This window comes from Thermobia domestica, chromosome 5, assembly GCF_964235325.1.
Source record: "Thermobia domestica chromosome 5, izTheDome1.hap1.1, whole genome shotgun sequence".
Lineage (NCBI taxonomy): Eukaryota > Metazoa > Arthropoda > Insecta > Zygentoma > Lepismatidae > Thermobia > Thermobia domestica.
The window spans coordinates 23,638,992-23,657,860 of NC_137458.1; the positions used below are offsets into that span (position 1 = coordinate 23,638,992).

The 18,869-nt window shown below is 37.4% G+C and overlaps 1 protein-coding gene across 6 annotated transcripts in view; it reads right to left on the minus strand.

Moving 5' to 3' along the window:
- Positions 1 to 2,267: 2,267 nt before the first annotated feature.
- The window catches only part of Galt (Galactose-1-phosphate uridylyltransferase), a 51,728-nt gene continuing 35,126 nt past the window's right edge, over positions 2,268 to 18,869 (minus strand). For all 6 annotated transcript variants that reach the window (XM_081758326.1, XM_081758327.1, XM_081758329.1 and 3 more), the window contains one exon: positions 2,268 to 3,037. In XM_081758326.1, coding sequence (XP_081614452.1) covers positions 2,938 to 3,037 — 100 coding nt within the window. In that variant the 3' untranslated portion in view covers positions 2,268 to 2,937. The remainder of the gene's footprint in view (positions 3,038 to 18,869) is intronic.

The following is an 18,869-nucleotide window of genomic DNA, read 5'->3' on the forward strand; positions in this document are numbered from 1 at the left end:
TCACTAAGAACAGTAGAAATATGGGTTGCTGAATTCAAACGTTGTCGGACAAATCTTGAAGACAATCCACGTGAAGGACGTCCAAAAAGTACATCGTAGAAGAAATATTGGATGTGGTTTTGGAAGATCGTCGAGTCACCGACAGATTTAGTAGAAAGCCTAGACATGTCATTAGGTAGTGTAAGCCATATTTTGGCTGACATTTTGGGTTTCAAAAAACTGTGTGCAAAATGGGTGCCGCATTCGCTAACAATGGAGCAAAAACACATGCGAATGAGCCTTTCGTAGCAAGATTTGGAACGTTTTCGAAAGGATATTGTAAAACTTTGTGTATTTTTTGTCTCATATATAAGGAAGAGGTAGAGCAGTTAATAAAAAGAGTGTCCGCAATCGACTCCCACTACCAGTTTTATTATAAAAATCCACTATATGAGTATTTGTACAAAATACTATACAATTTGGTCTCTATTTAAAAGGGTAAGTAAAAGGTAGTCTTTGACCGAGTGGTCGCAGACAGGATCTCCAACAGAGCCCCGTAGCAGGCTAAGCGGCTGAGGTTGGGATTCCCAGACAGAGCCCCGTAGCAGGCTAAGCCAGGAGATAGGATAGGCGTAGTCCCGTAGCAGACTAGAAGCCTGGGGTTAGGTTACTCCAAGAGTCCCGTAGTAGACTAGAGGAGGGTCACCAGAGAACTGGTGCTGAGCTGGATTCTTCTGCCCAATTTATAGCGTCCCTAGGGTGGCGGTGGCGCTTCTGCTTCGATTTCGTCTTCTGCTCCGTGGGAGGGGCTAGAAGCCGTCGTCTGAATGTGAATATAGGTCCCTCTGGCGGGAGATCCTCTTGCTGAACCATGTGGTGGTGTTTGTAAACATTGAAGCGTGGAACTGCTTATTTACGACATCACATAGGATATTACAATATAAAGGATTTTGTACGTCGTTTCATCACAATGAATGAGACGTGGGTCTACCACCATGATTCTGAATCAAAATCAGAGGCTAAGAAGTGGTGTGAACCTGGTACTTCTGTTCCAAAGCGAGTTAGGGTCCAGAAATAAGCGAAAAAAGTGTTTTGGGATGCAAAAGGGATTTTGTTCGTGGATTACCTGCAAACAGGTAAAACAATCAACGCAGATTATTATTGTAACCTTTTGGACCAGCTGGATGTCAAATGTCGTGAAAAACAACCTGATTTACAGAAGAAAAAATCCTTTACCATACGACAACGCACCTTGTCTCACAGCTTTAAAAAAAAAAAAAAGTACGAATCGGTGCAACATCCACCCTATTCGCCGATTTAGCTCCCTCAGACTTCTGTTCTCACATCTAAAAACAAATCCTGCGTGGAAAACGATTTGCATTGAAGCAGACGTGGACGCGTATTTCGACAGTCTTCTGGAGTCTCACTTCAGAGCATCCATAAATTGGAAGAACACTAGAACAAGTGTATTGCAGTTCAGAGAGAATACATTGACTAATCACAGGTATGTCACTCCATACACTAGTGTGTTTCGTATCGAACGACAAAACTTATCGAACAACCTGGTAGCTTATCTGTTGTTCTATTACTTACCTAGCTTATCTGCCTTTCTACTACTTACCTACCTTATTTATGTCTTCCTATTACTCACCTAGCATATCTACTTTTCTATTATTATCGTAGTTCACCTGCCTTCCCACTATTTATCTAGTTATCAGTCTTCGTACTATTTACCTAGCTTATCTGTCTTGCTGTTACTTACCTAGTCTATCCTCCTATTTACTACTTACTTAGCTTCTCTCCCTTTCTACTACTAACGTAAATCAGTTACCTTCCTTCTACTTGCCTAGTTTGTGTGTCTTCCTACTACTTCCTTGCTTATCTGTCTTTCTACTATGTACCTAACTTACTACGTTCGTATATGGATTGATCAATTTTGTTTCACGTCTTTATGCAATACCAGAATGTGAGGGACGAAATGTATTACTCATAATTACGCAGAATCCGAAGTATGACAGGATTCGAATACGGTGGAGCTGTTGCTTGCGGGCATTATACAAAATCACTTCGTATAGAAGAGTCCTTTTCCTACTATATCACTCCAAAAGATTTTCATGACGACAGCACAGGTCAAGAAATATTTCTACAAAGTATGCTAAATTTGAACTACGCATTCGGGATGTCATGCTGCTAATATGTGACATACATAGTTATCCCACTATTAAGAAGGCTATGTAGTATTTAAGAATTAATTTTAAAATATGACCTTTTTATAAAAAAAAATACACTTTCCGTAATTACTTTACAATTTATTCATATTTGTACAGAAAGTACGTGCTTTTAACAATATAACTGGAAGGCACTTATTTGATTAAATTATACTATACATCATTTCATTAGTCACAGACTGACTATTACAATCAGTTGCTGATCTCATATATACGTATAAATTCTGCAGTATATGTACACGTATACAAGGTGTTTCAAAACAACACCAACAACATTTGGGAGGTGATTCCTGACATCAAGATAAGACAAAAAGTATAGACCAACCTGGGTGCACAAAAGCTTCCTTTCGAAGTTATAGGCTGCCGATGGACTTTAAAAGGTCCATAGCTCTAATATTATGGGACCTACCGTTGTCGGGTCAAGACTTCACTTTGGAACTAATATGTGCCCTATCCAAAAATCCATGTTTCAGAATCCACCGCAAGAGCACATATTTGGTCTTGACTTGACTACGGTAGGTCCCATAGTATTGAAGCTATGGACCTTTAAAGTTTTTTTTTTCATGTTTTCGGCATCCTATAACTCTGAATGGAAGCATTTGTGCACCTAGATTGGTCTATACTTTTTGTTTTATCTTGGTGTCAGGAATCACCTCCCAAACGTTGTCAGTATTGTTTTGTAACATCGTGTATATGTAACACATTATATTGAATAAAAATATTTTCTGATTTATTCTGATAACCTATAATGGGTTTCAGATAATCCGCGTAGTCTTTCAGCAGCCTGTTCTGCCGTCAAATCTCTCTGACTCTGGGCCAACATCTCGTACCTGCAAGGACGAAATAATTTTATTAAATTAACAGTGACAATTAAAGGGAAAAAATCAAAATACTTTCATTAAACAATAAAGTAGTTATGTTATCCATGATGCGTCGTTATACGTAAATGTGGCATTGAGCCTTCGGGTTCCATGGGGCATAGGTTAGTTATGACTGTTTTTTATTTTAATCTTCCGACCAATTTTAGGTTGGCTATAGCTCTGAAAGGAGGGATTTGTGCATCCATGTTGATCTAAAATTATTTTCGGACACCCTATAAATAATCAAACATTTTAGATTCAGAACTTCTAAGCACTGAAAATTAGCCAAAGATGGCTATATTTTCAACAACTGTGTTGCCAATGGCCTGAGATAAACTTGTCAGAAATCGTTATCAGAAAGATTAGGAATAACGAAATAGAGCAAAAGATTATAAATAACGAACGCATCACAGGTAAATAACTATTTTATTAATTTAATGCTTAGAAATGCGTTAATATTCAAAGCTTAATGTGCTAAAAATACCTTCAGTTTGCCTTTTATGTTTACCTCAAATTGTAACTAAAATAAGTTTTTCTCTTGTGAAATATTATACATAAACATAATTATGGTTATTGTGTATTTGTCTTAATAATAATAGGCTCATTATTGTATATCATCATCATACGAATTCTGGCATTGTTGCCAGGTCGCCTGCCGCAAATGAGAAGCTTTTATGCTCCACGGTCTTCAGCTGACCTCTTTATCTTCACGTAGAGTTTCTATTTTGATATCGTCCATTAATTGTGGTCTCCTTCGCCCCTTCCCTCTCTTTCCTGCTACCATTCGCACTAGCACGTCCCTTATGATACAGTTCCTTCTTAGCTAATGTCTCATCCAGTTTCCCTTTCCTTTTCAATAATATCTAACAAGGAGAAGGCACACTTTGGTAAGTGAACTTCAGGGCCATTTTTTGCGAGCTGGTAGTGCACATTTAAAGAATTAATATTACAAACTGGGAGAGCGCAATGGGCAAAAATGACTGAGAAAAACCGTCTTAAAGTTTTCTACTCGACGTATATATATCGTACGACGCGCAAACTTATCAAGTCACGGCGTGGCAGTGAGAAGAATCAGCGACTCAAGTGCAAAGGGTCCCGGGTTCGATTCTCGTTCGAGTCAAAACTTTTTTTCTTGTTTTTTGCTCCAACCAATAAAGTAGGCATTTGTAACAATAATTAAAATATTAATTCACCATATGTTTATAATGAATAAAACAATAGAAATTTTAAAATCACTCGTAAAATCTTTCAATGTTTTATGTTAACTAGCAAGAAAATTTAATCTATTCCGTTAATATACTGATATCACAAGTTGTATTATGGTTACGACAGTCAATGGCGCCGATTTCTCTGTAAATTTGGGAGGAAGAGGGCATTCATAAAAAAATACATACAACAATACAGGTAACAGGGGTGGATAGAAACAATGACTTTATTTTCATTGTTGTTTCTTTTATACTATTGGAAAGGTAAAAAGAAACAGCGTATTTGTTGAAACGAACTATTTATTTGATATCTGCAAGATACAAGTTCAATAAGACCAGTATTACCTAAGTTACAAACTTATAAAACAATACAATGCACAATATAGGTACAAACGACCATACAGTTTTGATGATATTTGAGTAAGATTTAAACCACTGAAATCACCATGGAAACTTATCATGAGTTAAGTTGATTTTGAGGTTACCGTCCCGTTCAGCAGCGAGGCTATATGAGACGTGGACCTACTGATTAACGTGGAATCAGAACCACATGAGCCCCCGCCGGGAATCGAACCCGGGTCTCCCACGCCAAAGGCGCGTACGCTAACCGCTTAGACACGAAGGAGCCCGAAACTTATCATATACTTAAAGTGTGGTGACGAACTCCTAATAAAACCGAACAGTTTCGTATCAATATCCTCATGTAGTAAGAACGATTCTTCAGAAGTTTCTGAAAATTTCATTGTTTATGTGCTCGTTTCTAGAACACTCCCACATATCCATCATGTTCACATTTTCGCACTTGGGTAGTGAATAGTCTCATCGAGTTTTAGCTTCTCATAAACCTTTACCACAGCAGAATCACCAGCTTTAGAAAACCATCATCTAGTTAATGATCGTCTGGAATGCTGTCTTTCTCCTCTTCCGACAATACAAGGGTAGGTTGAGTTTCGTTGTGATTTGATGAGAATGCATCATTTTCAGAAAACAAACCAAAACTCTTACCAGAAACATCTATTCGTACTCTCTTGTTCTCTTGTTTAATTTTTTCATCTTCTCTCATGCTCTTGAAAAAACATAAGGGAACGGTTTACAGTCTGAGATGTCTTTTGCTGTTCTGTTTCTTCTCGTTCATTGTCTCTTTTTGGCAGCATCCTCAGCATTTGGCCTCGACAAAGGGGAAAAGCTCCACACTTTTCAAATCCTGCCCTGATATTTTCCTCCTTCAGTTTGTCACACATTACTTGTTTTTAAGAAGACTTGGAAATTTGTCCTTAGGGGTGGTTGATTCATTTCTACCAGGTCTCTTTTTCCGCTCCTCAAGAATTTTTCACTCCTCAAGAAGTGTTTCTATTCACCCCACTAATTAAAAATCATAACAATAACCCAGTAAAGTTAAATTTTGATTAAAAATAATTTACAAAAGGAAAACTTTAACTATGTACGTCAGTACATGAAACAACAAACTACAAAATAGGCATATGTTCAAATACAACAAATATGAAAATGTCATACTTACCAAGAAAGTTTGAGGAGCGCTAAAATACCGTGTAAGATTTCAGTAACACATTAATGCTACTGTCTTCTATCTCAGTGTTTCAAACTCAGGAAAACATTTTGTCTCTGTCCTGAACAATTTAGCCGTATAAGACTATGTTAAGAAATTTCAGTTTTCTTGATTAATTTATGGTCCAGATAAATCCAAAACTAATTTGGGAGTTTTGTTTCTATTCACCCCATTTGACGGAACAATAATATTTACGGAGATTAAAATTTGTGCCTAGTTAACATGGAACATCAAAAGAATTTACAAGTGATTGAAAATTTCTATTGTTTTATTCATTATAAACATACGGTGAATTAATATTTTACTTATAGTTACAAATGCCTATTTTATTGGTTGAAGCAAAAAACAAGAAAAAAAAAAGGTTTGACTCGAACGAGAATCGAACTTGGGACCCTTTGCACTTAAGTCGCTTATTCTTCTCACTCTGCCACGCCGTGACTTGATAAGTTTGCGCGTTGTACGATATATGCGTTGAGTAGAAAACTTTAAGACAGTATTTCTCCGACATTTTTGCCCATTGCGCTCTCCCAGTTTGTAATATTAACTCTTTAAATGCGCACTACCACCTCGCAAAAAATGGCCCTGAAGTTTACTTACCAAAGTGTGCCTTCTCCTTGTAAAATTGTTCATTTCTCCCCACCATTTCTAACGCCCTCATTAATTTTCTACTCGACCCAGCTAATTCTCATTCTTCTTCACACACACACATTTCGAAAGCTTCTAGTCGTTTTTCAATACTTTCACGTAATATCTGTGTTTCTGCTCCATACAGTACAATATTCCACACGAAGCATTTTATGAGTTTTTTTCTCACTTTTTTATTCAAGGACCCACAAAATAGACTTTTCTTCCTCCTAAAGCCTTCTTTCGCCATTCCTATCCTTGCTTTTATTTCACGTTCGCACTTCATATCATCACTAATAATACTACCAGGTATCGAAAACTAGTCACCTGTTCTATTTTCTCCCCACCTACTTCTATATTTGACACCGGCCGCTTCGTTCCTATCACCAGGCCTTTTGTCTTCTATAATACTGCTTATTCTAGCTTTAGAACTACGTATAACTTAAATGAAAATAAAATCTGACCGATGCAAACACTTATAAATCATGAGCTAGGAATTTCAGGTGCAAAATTCTTGTTTAAAAAGGTGCAAACTTTTTGGAAAACTGCAAATGTCAAATGTAAGTATTTATAAAAACATCATCAAAATTAATTACATTGCATATATGGACGCAAAATACTCTGGTGTATCAAAAAAACTGCCTGAAGACCAGAACACAATGATATTAGTCACAAGACCTGAAAACTGTTAAAACAGATAATATTTAACTTTTTTTTTTCAGTGAAGCTGCATCATCGGTCACTAAATAAGAATTTTGGCCATAAGCGTACGCACTTGTGGCGCGAGTGACCCGGGTTCGCTTCCCGGTGGGAGCTCATGTGATTTAGATCCCACGTTAAGCTGCAGGTTTGCGTCTTGTATAACCTCGGTGCTAAACGGAACGCTAAACTCGACCAACCAATCAACCCGCTCGGTAAATAAATATTTGTATGTACCAAAAGCACTCAACAATATCGACTGGTGATAGATGTGATTGATCAGTTTGATGCTGCCATCTCACTTTATTTTCGATTCAATAGCTTTCGTCTAACGGGGCTCCACTGAAGCCGAAGTAATGTGATGCCGCACACGCTCGGTATTCCTTATTTAATTGTTATAGGAATAAAATGCAGTAAAGGACCAAGAAAAAGTTTCAAAAAATATTAAAAAAAAAGTGACGACATTGAGAAAAGATGGAAAAAGATAGTTGCGCTGAAAAAAAAAGGCAAAAAGGTGCGATCAAAAGGGTGTTAGGAATATTTATTTAAATGTTTTCTTTGCAAGAGAAGCTAATTACAGCATTTTAATTGGGGGAGGGGAGGATCTTTAAGTTTTACGTCGCACGATTATGCCGGGTATGCTAAAGGAGACGGTGATGATAAGAAGTGAATAAAATGGTGGAATGAAGAAAGTGAGAGGAAACGGAAGAACCCCGAGAAAACCCACGCACACGGTGTTTGTCCACAACAAATTTCACTTTGTCACGAGCTGGGATCGAACTAAGGACCCCATGCACCAGAGGTGAACGCTCTACTATAACCGCCACCAGGTTATAGAAGTATTTTTTTGTGGACGCCCTGTATATTTCGTGAAGACAGTGATTATTATTTTCGATTTGTGCTTTATTCTGCAACGCATATAAGTTCTTTCTTTGGTGGGAATTGCTTCTTTCCCACACAATTGGACAAAGAAGTCTTTCATCATTTTTTCATATATATATTTAAAACGTTGCTTTTGCTGAGAACATTTCAGTTAGTGACTAACCATTTCAGTGTTTCTCCCTGACTCATTATATGCACAGTATATATTCTATAGTTAATGGGAACTGAATTAAGTGTTTTCTTTAATCGCTTATGGAAACATTATAATAGATTGGAGAAATACGGACTGACCAGATGTTTCAGTAACCAAAGTGGCACCAACTGTGTTGTTTCGTAGCCCGTTATCTGTACTTTCTCACGCCAGTGTTATCGCCGTGTCTAGTGCATTATGGGCAGTTGACTAAAATTAACAGAAATTGTTTTCTATATTCTGTTTGTATGTGCATACAGGTGAGTTAACTGAGTAATTTTTGAAATGAACTGCCAACACTTTTCTGTTGACCATTGCAATCCGTAGCTTGAGCTTGGACGCTCAGAGAGTTTGACTCCAGGTCTGGAAGATGCAACCACGCATCTCGCGTTGAACTTCAAACATAAGTTGTGTTAAGGGGCACAAGCTATTTAGCCGGTGAAGGACGATTTCTTACGGCTAGCCCCAATCAGTGAAATCCCAGGTCCTCAGACCTTGTGCGTTTAAAATGTTATATACGCGCCCTCCAATATCTGTATTCCATTATAGAGATCTTCTTTTGTGTGTTTACTGAAGATTCACCTTTACGCTGCAGGGCTGTTCAGCGTAACAACTGGATTCATCGTGGGACGATCCAGACAACTTTTTCCCAGTGCGAATCCCCCAAGTGTGTTCATGGTGTGAGCAAAGTATTTATAGTGATACCTGAATTATAATCATATATACATAGAAAGGGCTATATCTCCCGAATAGGGCAAAACGTAATTTCAACGGCAAAATTTATTAGTGTCCAGTGTTGTATTCATTTCTCTTCGTTATTTTTTTTCAAAATAGTGTTCTAATAAATAAGTATAGTGTCAATTAATCCAGTGTGTTTTCGTTGTTTGTATGAATGGTGTTTGTGTGCGTTATGGTCTGGATGACCGTCTGATCGTCCGTAAGGTTTTCGAGACGAGACGCCCGAACCTCTCGGCGCCTAATGCTCATCTCATTATTGAGACCGACGAGCTGTTTGGGAAACAGTTTGTAACCTTTCTTGGAGAGGTCTTCGTCGTCCTGTCCAGGTAAGTTAAAGTATCAGGAGTATACTTATTGGTAATACCACGAGCCGAGGACAGCGAACAGAACTACAGGCGCTTACAAATAAATAGCTGCCCGAACATGGACCACGCACTCCTGATGGTTACAGATAAATGACGCCCGAACAGCGACTCGAACACCTGTTGGTTACAAATAAATGACAGCCCGAACATGGACCACGAACTCAGGACGGTTATAAATAAATGACGCCCGAACTACCGACCCGAATCGAGACCGTTGGTGCTCGAATATACATATAAGATTAATATTTTAATATATCACTTCTTTTTCAGCTCAGTACCAGTAATCTGAAAAAAAAAATCTCTTTCAGGTGATTTTAATCATATGTTTTGGTGATAATATATTTTATTCTAATCATACGTTTTAAATTTTACTTTTGTCCATAATGGAACATCAGAAAGTAGATATTATAACTAGAATGTGTTCACTTCTCGAAGAATCGATGAGAGACAATAAAAAGAATTTTGCTCAATTTAAAGAGAATTTTGATAGGTTAGAACGAAAGCTAGATAAAAATAATGAAGAAATGGAGAGATACATAAAGGAAAGTAAAGTTGATTTTAAAGACAGCTGTGTTGAGTTTAAAGAGAATTGTGCTCGCTTGAAAGAGAATCTCGTTGAGTCAAAGAGTGGATTAGGTCAAAAGATAGACGCTTTACGGGACGTGTTTCGTGAAAATAGTCAGCAAACTGAAAATGCTGAAAACAAAACACCGGAATGTGAACCCCAGTTACAGTCAGATGTTCCTACTGAATACGAAACACCGGAATTTGAACCTCAGTTAGTGACTGATATTCCTAGTGTAAACAAAACATTGGAATCTAAACCTGAGCTACAAACTAACACTCCTAATGAAAAGGAAACGCAGGAATCTGAACTCCAACCAGAGACAGGTAGTCTAAACCATCCTCGTAACAAATCCGATAATGATTTTATTCATTCAGTATCTAGCAACACCACTTGTAGTATCAGAAGTAGTGAAATCCACGGACATATGATTGTAGACGACAGAGGTCGTAAGCGCACAAAACAAACTACCACAAACTATAGAGAGAAAAAGCGTAAACGAAGTTACAGTTATTGTAATAAGCAAAGATACCAAGTTCAGATCGTAAACAATACGAAATTTAAAGGGAATCAGAACCAAGACCGCACTCGAAAAGGTAGTAACAGATACAAAAGAAGTCGTAAATCACGGCCACGTAACCTGAGTTCTCACAAACGAGACAGGAACCGCAATTTGTGTGACATTAAGCATAGATTTGTACGTAGAAGTAACCATCGTAGAAATAAACGAACAAACCGTAATTATCAAAGTAGAAACAGTAATCATAGAAAAAGAAAAAAAAAGTAACCGAGACTTTGTGTGTTGATACAAATTTTTCTCCTCGGCGAGCGACGCATTTCTAAGCGATAAACATGTATTCATTTTCTTTCTTTTTGCTTTTAGTTTTTGATAGAACACCTGGATACGAAAAGAAGAATTACGCATTTCTTTCAATACTCCTTTTTGCTTCCAGCTTTTAACTGTTCAGCAAAGAGCAGATAACACGTTTTTCTTTCTTTATTTTGATAAGATAATCGCTGCATTTTCGATCACCTGTTAATGTCGACGAATAACGGACGGTATACAGCTGATTCATTCTTTTCTTTTTCTGTCTTTGCTCCGTGTAGCACTTCAGCTTTGCATTTGTGTTGGAAACCTTATCACTGACTTACTATTAGTTTAATGTCATTAATTTTTTCTTGTTTTCATTTCAGATGTTTGAATTTAGATTTTTTAATAAATAATTAACGCATTATATACGTAGGGAGATTGCATTTATCCAAAAGCAATTTGAACTAGTGGCGCAGTTCCGTATTCCTAGCTAGTGGGAAGATGTTTTGGCGTTATAATATATATTTTTATTGTGTTTTAAAATTAAAAAAAAAAAAAACTTTTTAGAATCCCTTCCCACTTTCCAAATTCTTAAACATATTATCATACGTATGACTCACAATTAATGTTTGATTTTCTTTTCAAAAAAAAAAAAATATATATATATATCGAGATGCTTAGAATGAGAAAATTTTTAGTTGTTAGTTATGTATATATTTCTGTATTTGTAAATGAAACTTAGTACGTAATCTCATGCGTAGAATATGAAACTTTACACTTATAATCAATGTTAAATTTATTTTTCAGTGTAAATCTTAGATTTTCGTTTTCATTTTGAAGTGTTTACTGTAATTTTATTGAACCTCATTTACGTCATTTACCCGATTTTGACTTATTTGAATTTCCAGGATGTGACATGATATATTTTGTTCGAAGAGAAAAGTTTAGAACGGAAAGTAGGCTAAGCCTTAAACAAGTGATAACAGACATTTCCTTGTTAGCTAATAGTGTGTGTAGGAATGTCGTGTGAATAGTATAATTCTCCGAACGAAAGCAGTAATCTTTTTATTGTAGAAGGAACTATATGAACAGATATTCTGATGGTGAACGGTCGTTTTTCCCCACATATTAATATGTATGTGGAAATATGTTTAACTTCTATATTTTCTTGTGATTTCTAATTAACATTTTTTTTCGTCTTCTCTAGACCACTGAACGACCGTAGGGGAACTTCTTCGGGTAGGATATTTTATGGGGATAAATATAATTTTTTTTTTTTCCAGGGAGGCAATTTTTCCTGGAATTGCAGATCTCTTGCAAAAATGGATGTGGCTAATCCATTGGATATTCCATAGCTAACTGTATTTTCGCCATCAATCGCAAAATATAGTTTTTCATTTCCCTTCTTCTTTTATAGTAACCCGTAACTAACCATGTGTATTCTTAGGTTAGATTTTTTGAGTATATTTTGATGTCTAGTAACATTTCAGTGAATATTTTAATGTTTATGAACCGTAATTCTATTAAGTGGATTTGTATGCTAATGTGTTGTAATGTTTTCTATTAATTTTGAGAAAAGTATATTTTAGTTCTAGTATGTCCTAGAAACTATTCCAATTCGATATAGATCCCGGAAAATAAACTTATTTTCTTTCTTTCCAACAGCATGAAGCCATAATGTTCTTTTTTTTTTTTAATTATTTTGTCAATTATTTCGTATGCTCGATGACTGAATTTTAATATGTTAATAAGACCATTTTGAAAATTTTGTAGCGAAGATGCCTAAGGAAGCTTGTTACAGCTGTTTTGTAGGGAATTTAATTGGATGTTTCAGACCAACCAGAAAGTTGTAATGTCGTTGACTATATTCTTGTTTGTATCTCATGTTTTTCTCTTAGTAGGTCTCATGTATTTTGTCTTATAGAGACATATCTTTACGATGCTACGAGAGCATTTGTATTTTGTGTGTTTACACATTTTTTCTAGGTGGAAGACGTATGTTATGTTCCAGGGAACATACGCGTAGTTTACTGAATATTAATGTTTATATTTCAGTTTTGTGCAGAAACAATTTTGTAAGTGCCTAGGGTTGCAGGCCTTCCTCGTTTCTAGTTTTTTTTTTTGCCTCGCAGGTGTCGATGGCATATTGCGTGTGTAAGTACGTGTAGTATTACACATTTTTCCCACCTATGGTTTTGGTCAATTCATGGTGTAATGACCATTTATTTTCAGGAATGTTTGGACTAGTGAGTCAACTTCCTTGATTCAGACCTTTGAAAAACTTGGATCAACACCGTATAGTTTTCAACGCTGCATTAATAAGTTCTTTTGCAGATAATACCCATATGTTCTAGTAACCCTACAATGTTTACGTTTATGGAAGTGAACAACGACCATTATTCTAGGCCTAAGCTAATAATAACTTTGTTTCAGAACGAAACCATTTGTTGTATTGAGCATTACTGAATTAAAGTCTCGATTTTCACGACGAGCAGATGGCATTTGATCTTATGGCGTGCCAAATTTTCTTCATACATGTCAACGAAATCACGATCTTTTCTTTGATATGCAGAATCATGCTTATTTCTTGGAATTACTATGAACGTCATTTTTGACACTTAAGTTTATTTCTTTTTATTTTTGAAAAACGATTTTTCGTTTTCTTCTGCCAAACAACACGAGGCACAGTAAAAAAAAAGGACATACAGGTGAAAAGCTTATTTTGTTTGTATATTGTCAGTTCATCATGTGTTTACATTTCCATTTATTTTACTTTTTCAACGATTTTCATATTTTTCAAATATATTAGAGTGATATCGAAACTTTAACAATAATTTTAATATTTTAGTACCTTTAACATGTTTGCTATTTGCTTATTCATTCACATTTTGATATTTTAAATACAGATATCAGTCTATTTACTAAATTTTATTGAGATATTTGATAATTCTTTAAGTCGATGTTTTCATGAATAGTTATTGAGTGTGTATATTTATCTCATATTATACAAAATAAAGTGCTCGAAACGGAACACTTAAACATTTTACGAAAAGAATTTATTAGTGTTAAAAAAAAAAAAGCACTTAAATAGCCCTATAACGTATTTACTTCATATTATATCAAATAAAGTGATCGAAACGGAACACTTAGACATTTTACAAAAAGTATTTGCGTGTTAAAAAAAATATATATATATATATATTACTGTTAAAAAAAAATGGAATTTTAATAGCCCTACAAACGCTTTCTGCGAACTTTAAAAAAAAAAAAAAAAGGAGTTATCATACAGGTGTTTCAACCGTACTTCGCTTCTCACACCAGTGTTAAAAAAAAAAAAAAATCTCCCCTTCTCCCCTCATCAACTCATCGTTGGAGAATCATGGAGGATACTTACACAGGAAGACAGCATGGTTTCAACATGTGAAGAAACGGAAGATAAGGAAATCCAACTGCACCAATTGTTCAAGAGGATCTTATTACTTTATGGAACATTTGGATTGGACATTGCTCATGCAGGAACCTCATCATGTTGTAGTGAGTGGACAAGTTATTTAACTATTTTAAATAGCCCTTTTCTCAGGTGAAAAACCATTCATCGTTTATACACGTAAGTCTCACACCATATGACAGTGTTGCCAACTAACTTATTTTAAATTTTCAGGTGAAAAACCTAATTTTATTCATACTTCGTCAGACGGCCAAGGGTTCTCAACCTGTCTACGTGTGCACTTAACAGGTCGTTCCCTTCCGGACCCCAAATCTATAACCGCCACCAGGTTATAGAAGTATTTTTTTGTGGACGCCCTGTATATTTCGTGAAGACAGTGATTATTATTTTCGATTTGTGCTTTATTCTGCAACGCATATAAGTTCTTTCTTTGGTGGGAATTGCTTCTTTCCCACACAATTGGACAAAGAAGTCTTTCATCATTTTTTCATATATATATTTAAAACGTTGCTTTTGCTGAGAACATTTCAGTTAGTGACTAACCATTTCAGTGTTTCTCCCTGACTCATTATATGCACAGTATATATTCTATAGTTAATGGGAACTGAATTAAGTGTTTTCTTTAATCGCTTATGGAAACATTATAATAGATTGGAGAAATACGGACTGACCAGATGTTTCAGTAACCAAAGTGGCACCAACTGTGTTGTTTCGTAGCCCGTTATCTGTACTTTCTCACGCCAGTGTTATCGCCGTGTCTAGTGCATTATGGGCAGTTGACTAAAATTAACAGAAATTGTTTTCTATATTCTGTTTGTATGTGCATACAGGTGAGTTAACTGAGTAATTTTTGAAATGAACTGCCAACACTTTTCTGTTGACCATTGCAATCCGTAGCTTGAGCTTGGACGCTCAGAGAGTTTGACTCCAGGTCTGGAAGATGCAACCACGCATCTCGCGTTGAACTTCAAACATAAGTTGTGTTAAGGGGCACAAGCTATTTAGCCGGTGAAGGACGATTTCTTACGGCTAGCCCCAATCAGTGAAATCCCAGGTCCTCAGACCTTGTGCGTTTAAAATGTTATATACGCGCCCTCCAATATCTGTATTCCATTATAGAGATCTTCTTTTGTGTGTTTACTGAAGATTCACCTTTACGCTGCAGGGCTGTTCAGCGTAACAACTGGATTCATCGTGGGACGATCCAGACAACTTTTTCCCAGTGCGAATCCCCCAAGTGTGTTCATGGTGTGAGCAAAGTATTTATAGTGATACCTGAATTATAATCATATATACATAGAAAGGGCTATATCTCCCGAATAGGGCAAAACGTAATTTCAACGGCAAAATTTATTAGTGTCCAGTGTTGTATTCATTTCTCTTCGTTATTTTTTTTCAAAATAGTGTTCTAATAAATAAGTATAGTGTCAATTAATCCAGTGTGTTTTCGTTGTTTGTATGAATGGTGTTTGTGTGCGTTATGGTCTGGATGACCGTCTGATCGTCCGTAAGGTTTTCGAGACGAGACGCCCGAACCTCTCGGCGCCTAATGCTCATCTCATTATTGAGACCGACGAGCTGTTTGGGAAACAGTTTGTAACCTTTCTTGGAGAGGTCTTCGTCGTCCTGTCCAGGTAAGTTAAAGTATCAGGAGTATACTTATTGGTAATACCACGAGCCGAGGACAGCGAACAGAACTACAGGCGCTTACAAATAAATAGCTGCCCGAACATGGACCACGCACTCCTGATGGTTACAGATAAATGACGCCCGAACAGCGACTCGAACACCTGTTGGTTACAAATAAATGACAGCCCGAACATGGACCACGAACTCAGGACGGTTATACTACCACTGAGCCACCGCGGCCCCGGGGGATGGGGGGATGCAACACCTAAAATTATTACCAACCTGCGTTACAATTCCAACAAAAGATAATGTGTCTGATGAAGGCAATGGCGTACAGAGGTTGTTCAGTCTACATTTGGCCAATTTCGACTTACCTAAAAGTTTAGAAGAATCAATGGCGGCAGGTCCGTAAGTGCTCGATGTGTTTTCCTTGGTTCCTAACAATAGCCCGACAGCGTAATTTCCACTGTAATATGCTTCTCTGAAGAACTGGGAGGGGAATCTTGTCCCATTTCCTTTGCACAGCTTTCCAAAGTCCTTCCACAGTTGTCACACGCCGTTTTCCCAAAGCCCGCTTCAGCAATCCAAATCCACAATAGTTCATAGGACTTGCATCTGGAGATTTAACAGGTTCCTCATTGAAAGGTATCACCTGTATACCACTTGCCTCCACCATCTCCCTGTAGAATGCGAGGGACGATCGTGAGGTATGTGATGTGGCCTTGTCCATGTGAATGCGCACCACATTGGCGTCATTTCCGTACATTGTTGGAATCTCATGCTCGTAGATCGGCCGCATGATCTGCTCCTGAAAATACTGCGAATTTATTTTGCAGTTCTTCGCCACCCCTACGAATCTTCAGTTTACCTCGGTAACAGTAGCCAGTAACGACCATGAACCCTTTTGGGAAGGTTTCTTTACAGACACGGATTCACCTTCGGAAGTTCTTGGCGCCTTTCTCTCGGTTTGCCGCAGTCGGAAAGGTAAATCCATGCTTCATCGAGCGTAACGACGTACATCCACTTTTGTTTTGCCAGATGCCGTTCGTACAGCTTCCGGCCGTTACACTTTCGTTCCTTTTGATGGGCATCCGTGAGAAGATGGCCGCAAGCTGTCATGACTTTTTCCAGCTTGAGTTGATGGTGTAACGTCCGGTTCCTAGTCCCCAAAGACACGTCAAGACGATTAGCCATACACCTTTGTGTTGGCGGATTTTCTTGCATTGCCATTTTGCGAAGTTTCCTCTGCATGGTGGAGGTGGCCTTCGTGCACTCCCGCTTCCTAGGCAACTTCGTTGGTGATCCAAATGGTGAAGCTTCGTTGCCCTTGTACCATTTAATAACATTTTTTCATTCCACTTAAACTGATGTTGCAACCATTCTTCTTGCATTGTTTTCTAATGACAGAAACACTAAAGTGGGCGTCATAAAGAGCCGTAACATAGCCTTCCCAAAACCGGCTTAGTTTGGGCGGCATTTTGGTCAGAGAGCGGAAACCCACACACTTGGAAACAAATTTAACACAACACTCACAACGATGGTCCTGTTTTGTGCTTTATTGTCGTCCGTGCGGAAAAACAACTCCGTTCCCAGGAAGCCACTGCACAACACTGCAGAACGCCCGAGCCAGGTCGGGTGAGTCCATTCTGCCCGGGAGGGGAAAAGAACGAAATCGGCCAAACGTAGGCTGAACAACCTCTGTATTGTCGAAATATCATAACAGCTTAACAGTAATATGTGTTTGCCTTGGTGAGATTTTAAGTTGAACCATCTTAAATGAATGAAATGTTAACAATAAATGAATCAGTACTTCGGAGCATCTATTTTCAAGACGAGACAACAATTCACCTATGTGAATACAAAAGATAACAGTGGTAAACATATACATTAATCTTTTGAAGTATAATTGTTTTACCGTGATATCGGCTATTAAAACCAAACTAAACCATACATTCAGACATCATAAAAAAAAGAAAAATGTTTTTGACAACGTAAAGAGTGAAAAACGTATTGACTGGACCGGGACTCGAACCCGGGACCTCCGGCGTACCGTGCCGATGCGTTAACCACTAAGTCATCACTCCGCCTCCCAGAACAGCCACTCACTCACTCACTCTCAAGGTCGGTGCTCTTATCTCGGATCAAGAAGAAAAGAACCGATTATTCAGTTAGTGCAATCTTGACCTACTCTTCTCAATCGAAAAAGGTCTTCATATTTTCCTTTACTCGGCCTTCTTCCCTAGATTATCATATTCAGTTCAATTAACGTTGAGGAGTTCCCTTGTAGCTGTATGGTTAGCATACGCATCTTCGGTGAGGAACCCAGGTTTGATTTCCGGTGGAAGCTCATCTGGTTTCGATGTAGGTTCACGTCTCATCAAGCCTCAGTGGTGATGGAAGGGGTATTAAACTCCAAATCAGTCAAATAATTAACAGTAAAACATTAATCTCCTGCTCTACATTACACACCCTCAACTTCTAAACATGGTGCTGAAATTTTGTGCTGAAATCAATGTTGTAGAAGTTAACACGCTTTCTACCGTTAACAAATCCTATCGACCACCAGTATGTGCCGAAGTACCAATAGAGGGAAATGGCCTTACTTTGGATACGTTGTTCACTCGTTTTACCCTGGAGTGAACAACAACTCATGCTAGGAAGTTTTTTTCTTGTTGCAGGCTTTCCAATGCTAATGAAAAAAATTATAGGAAATCACGACGAAAAAATATAGAAGGTTTCGTGAAGGTGTGAAAAATGAACATTTCAATTATTCAATAGGTAGAAAAAAAAAATCACATGGGAATTACACCAATGTAAGATCATACATTCAACTCTAAATATAACTATGCATCTGTCTAAATATAGGACAGAACCGGAATAGACAGAACAGAAAACGCAGAAATGACACGGAATACTGAAAACGCTACGGGAATGATGAACCGTTGCACCCTTCCTGGAATAGTTATCTGAAATGTAAAATAAAATCTATAATGTAAACATCCTGCAGCTGGCGCTTTTAAGATAAGATTTGACTATGTGTAACATATTCTACAATTATCTGCCTACAGTTAGTGCATAA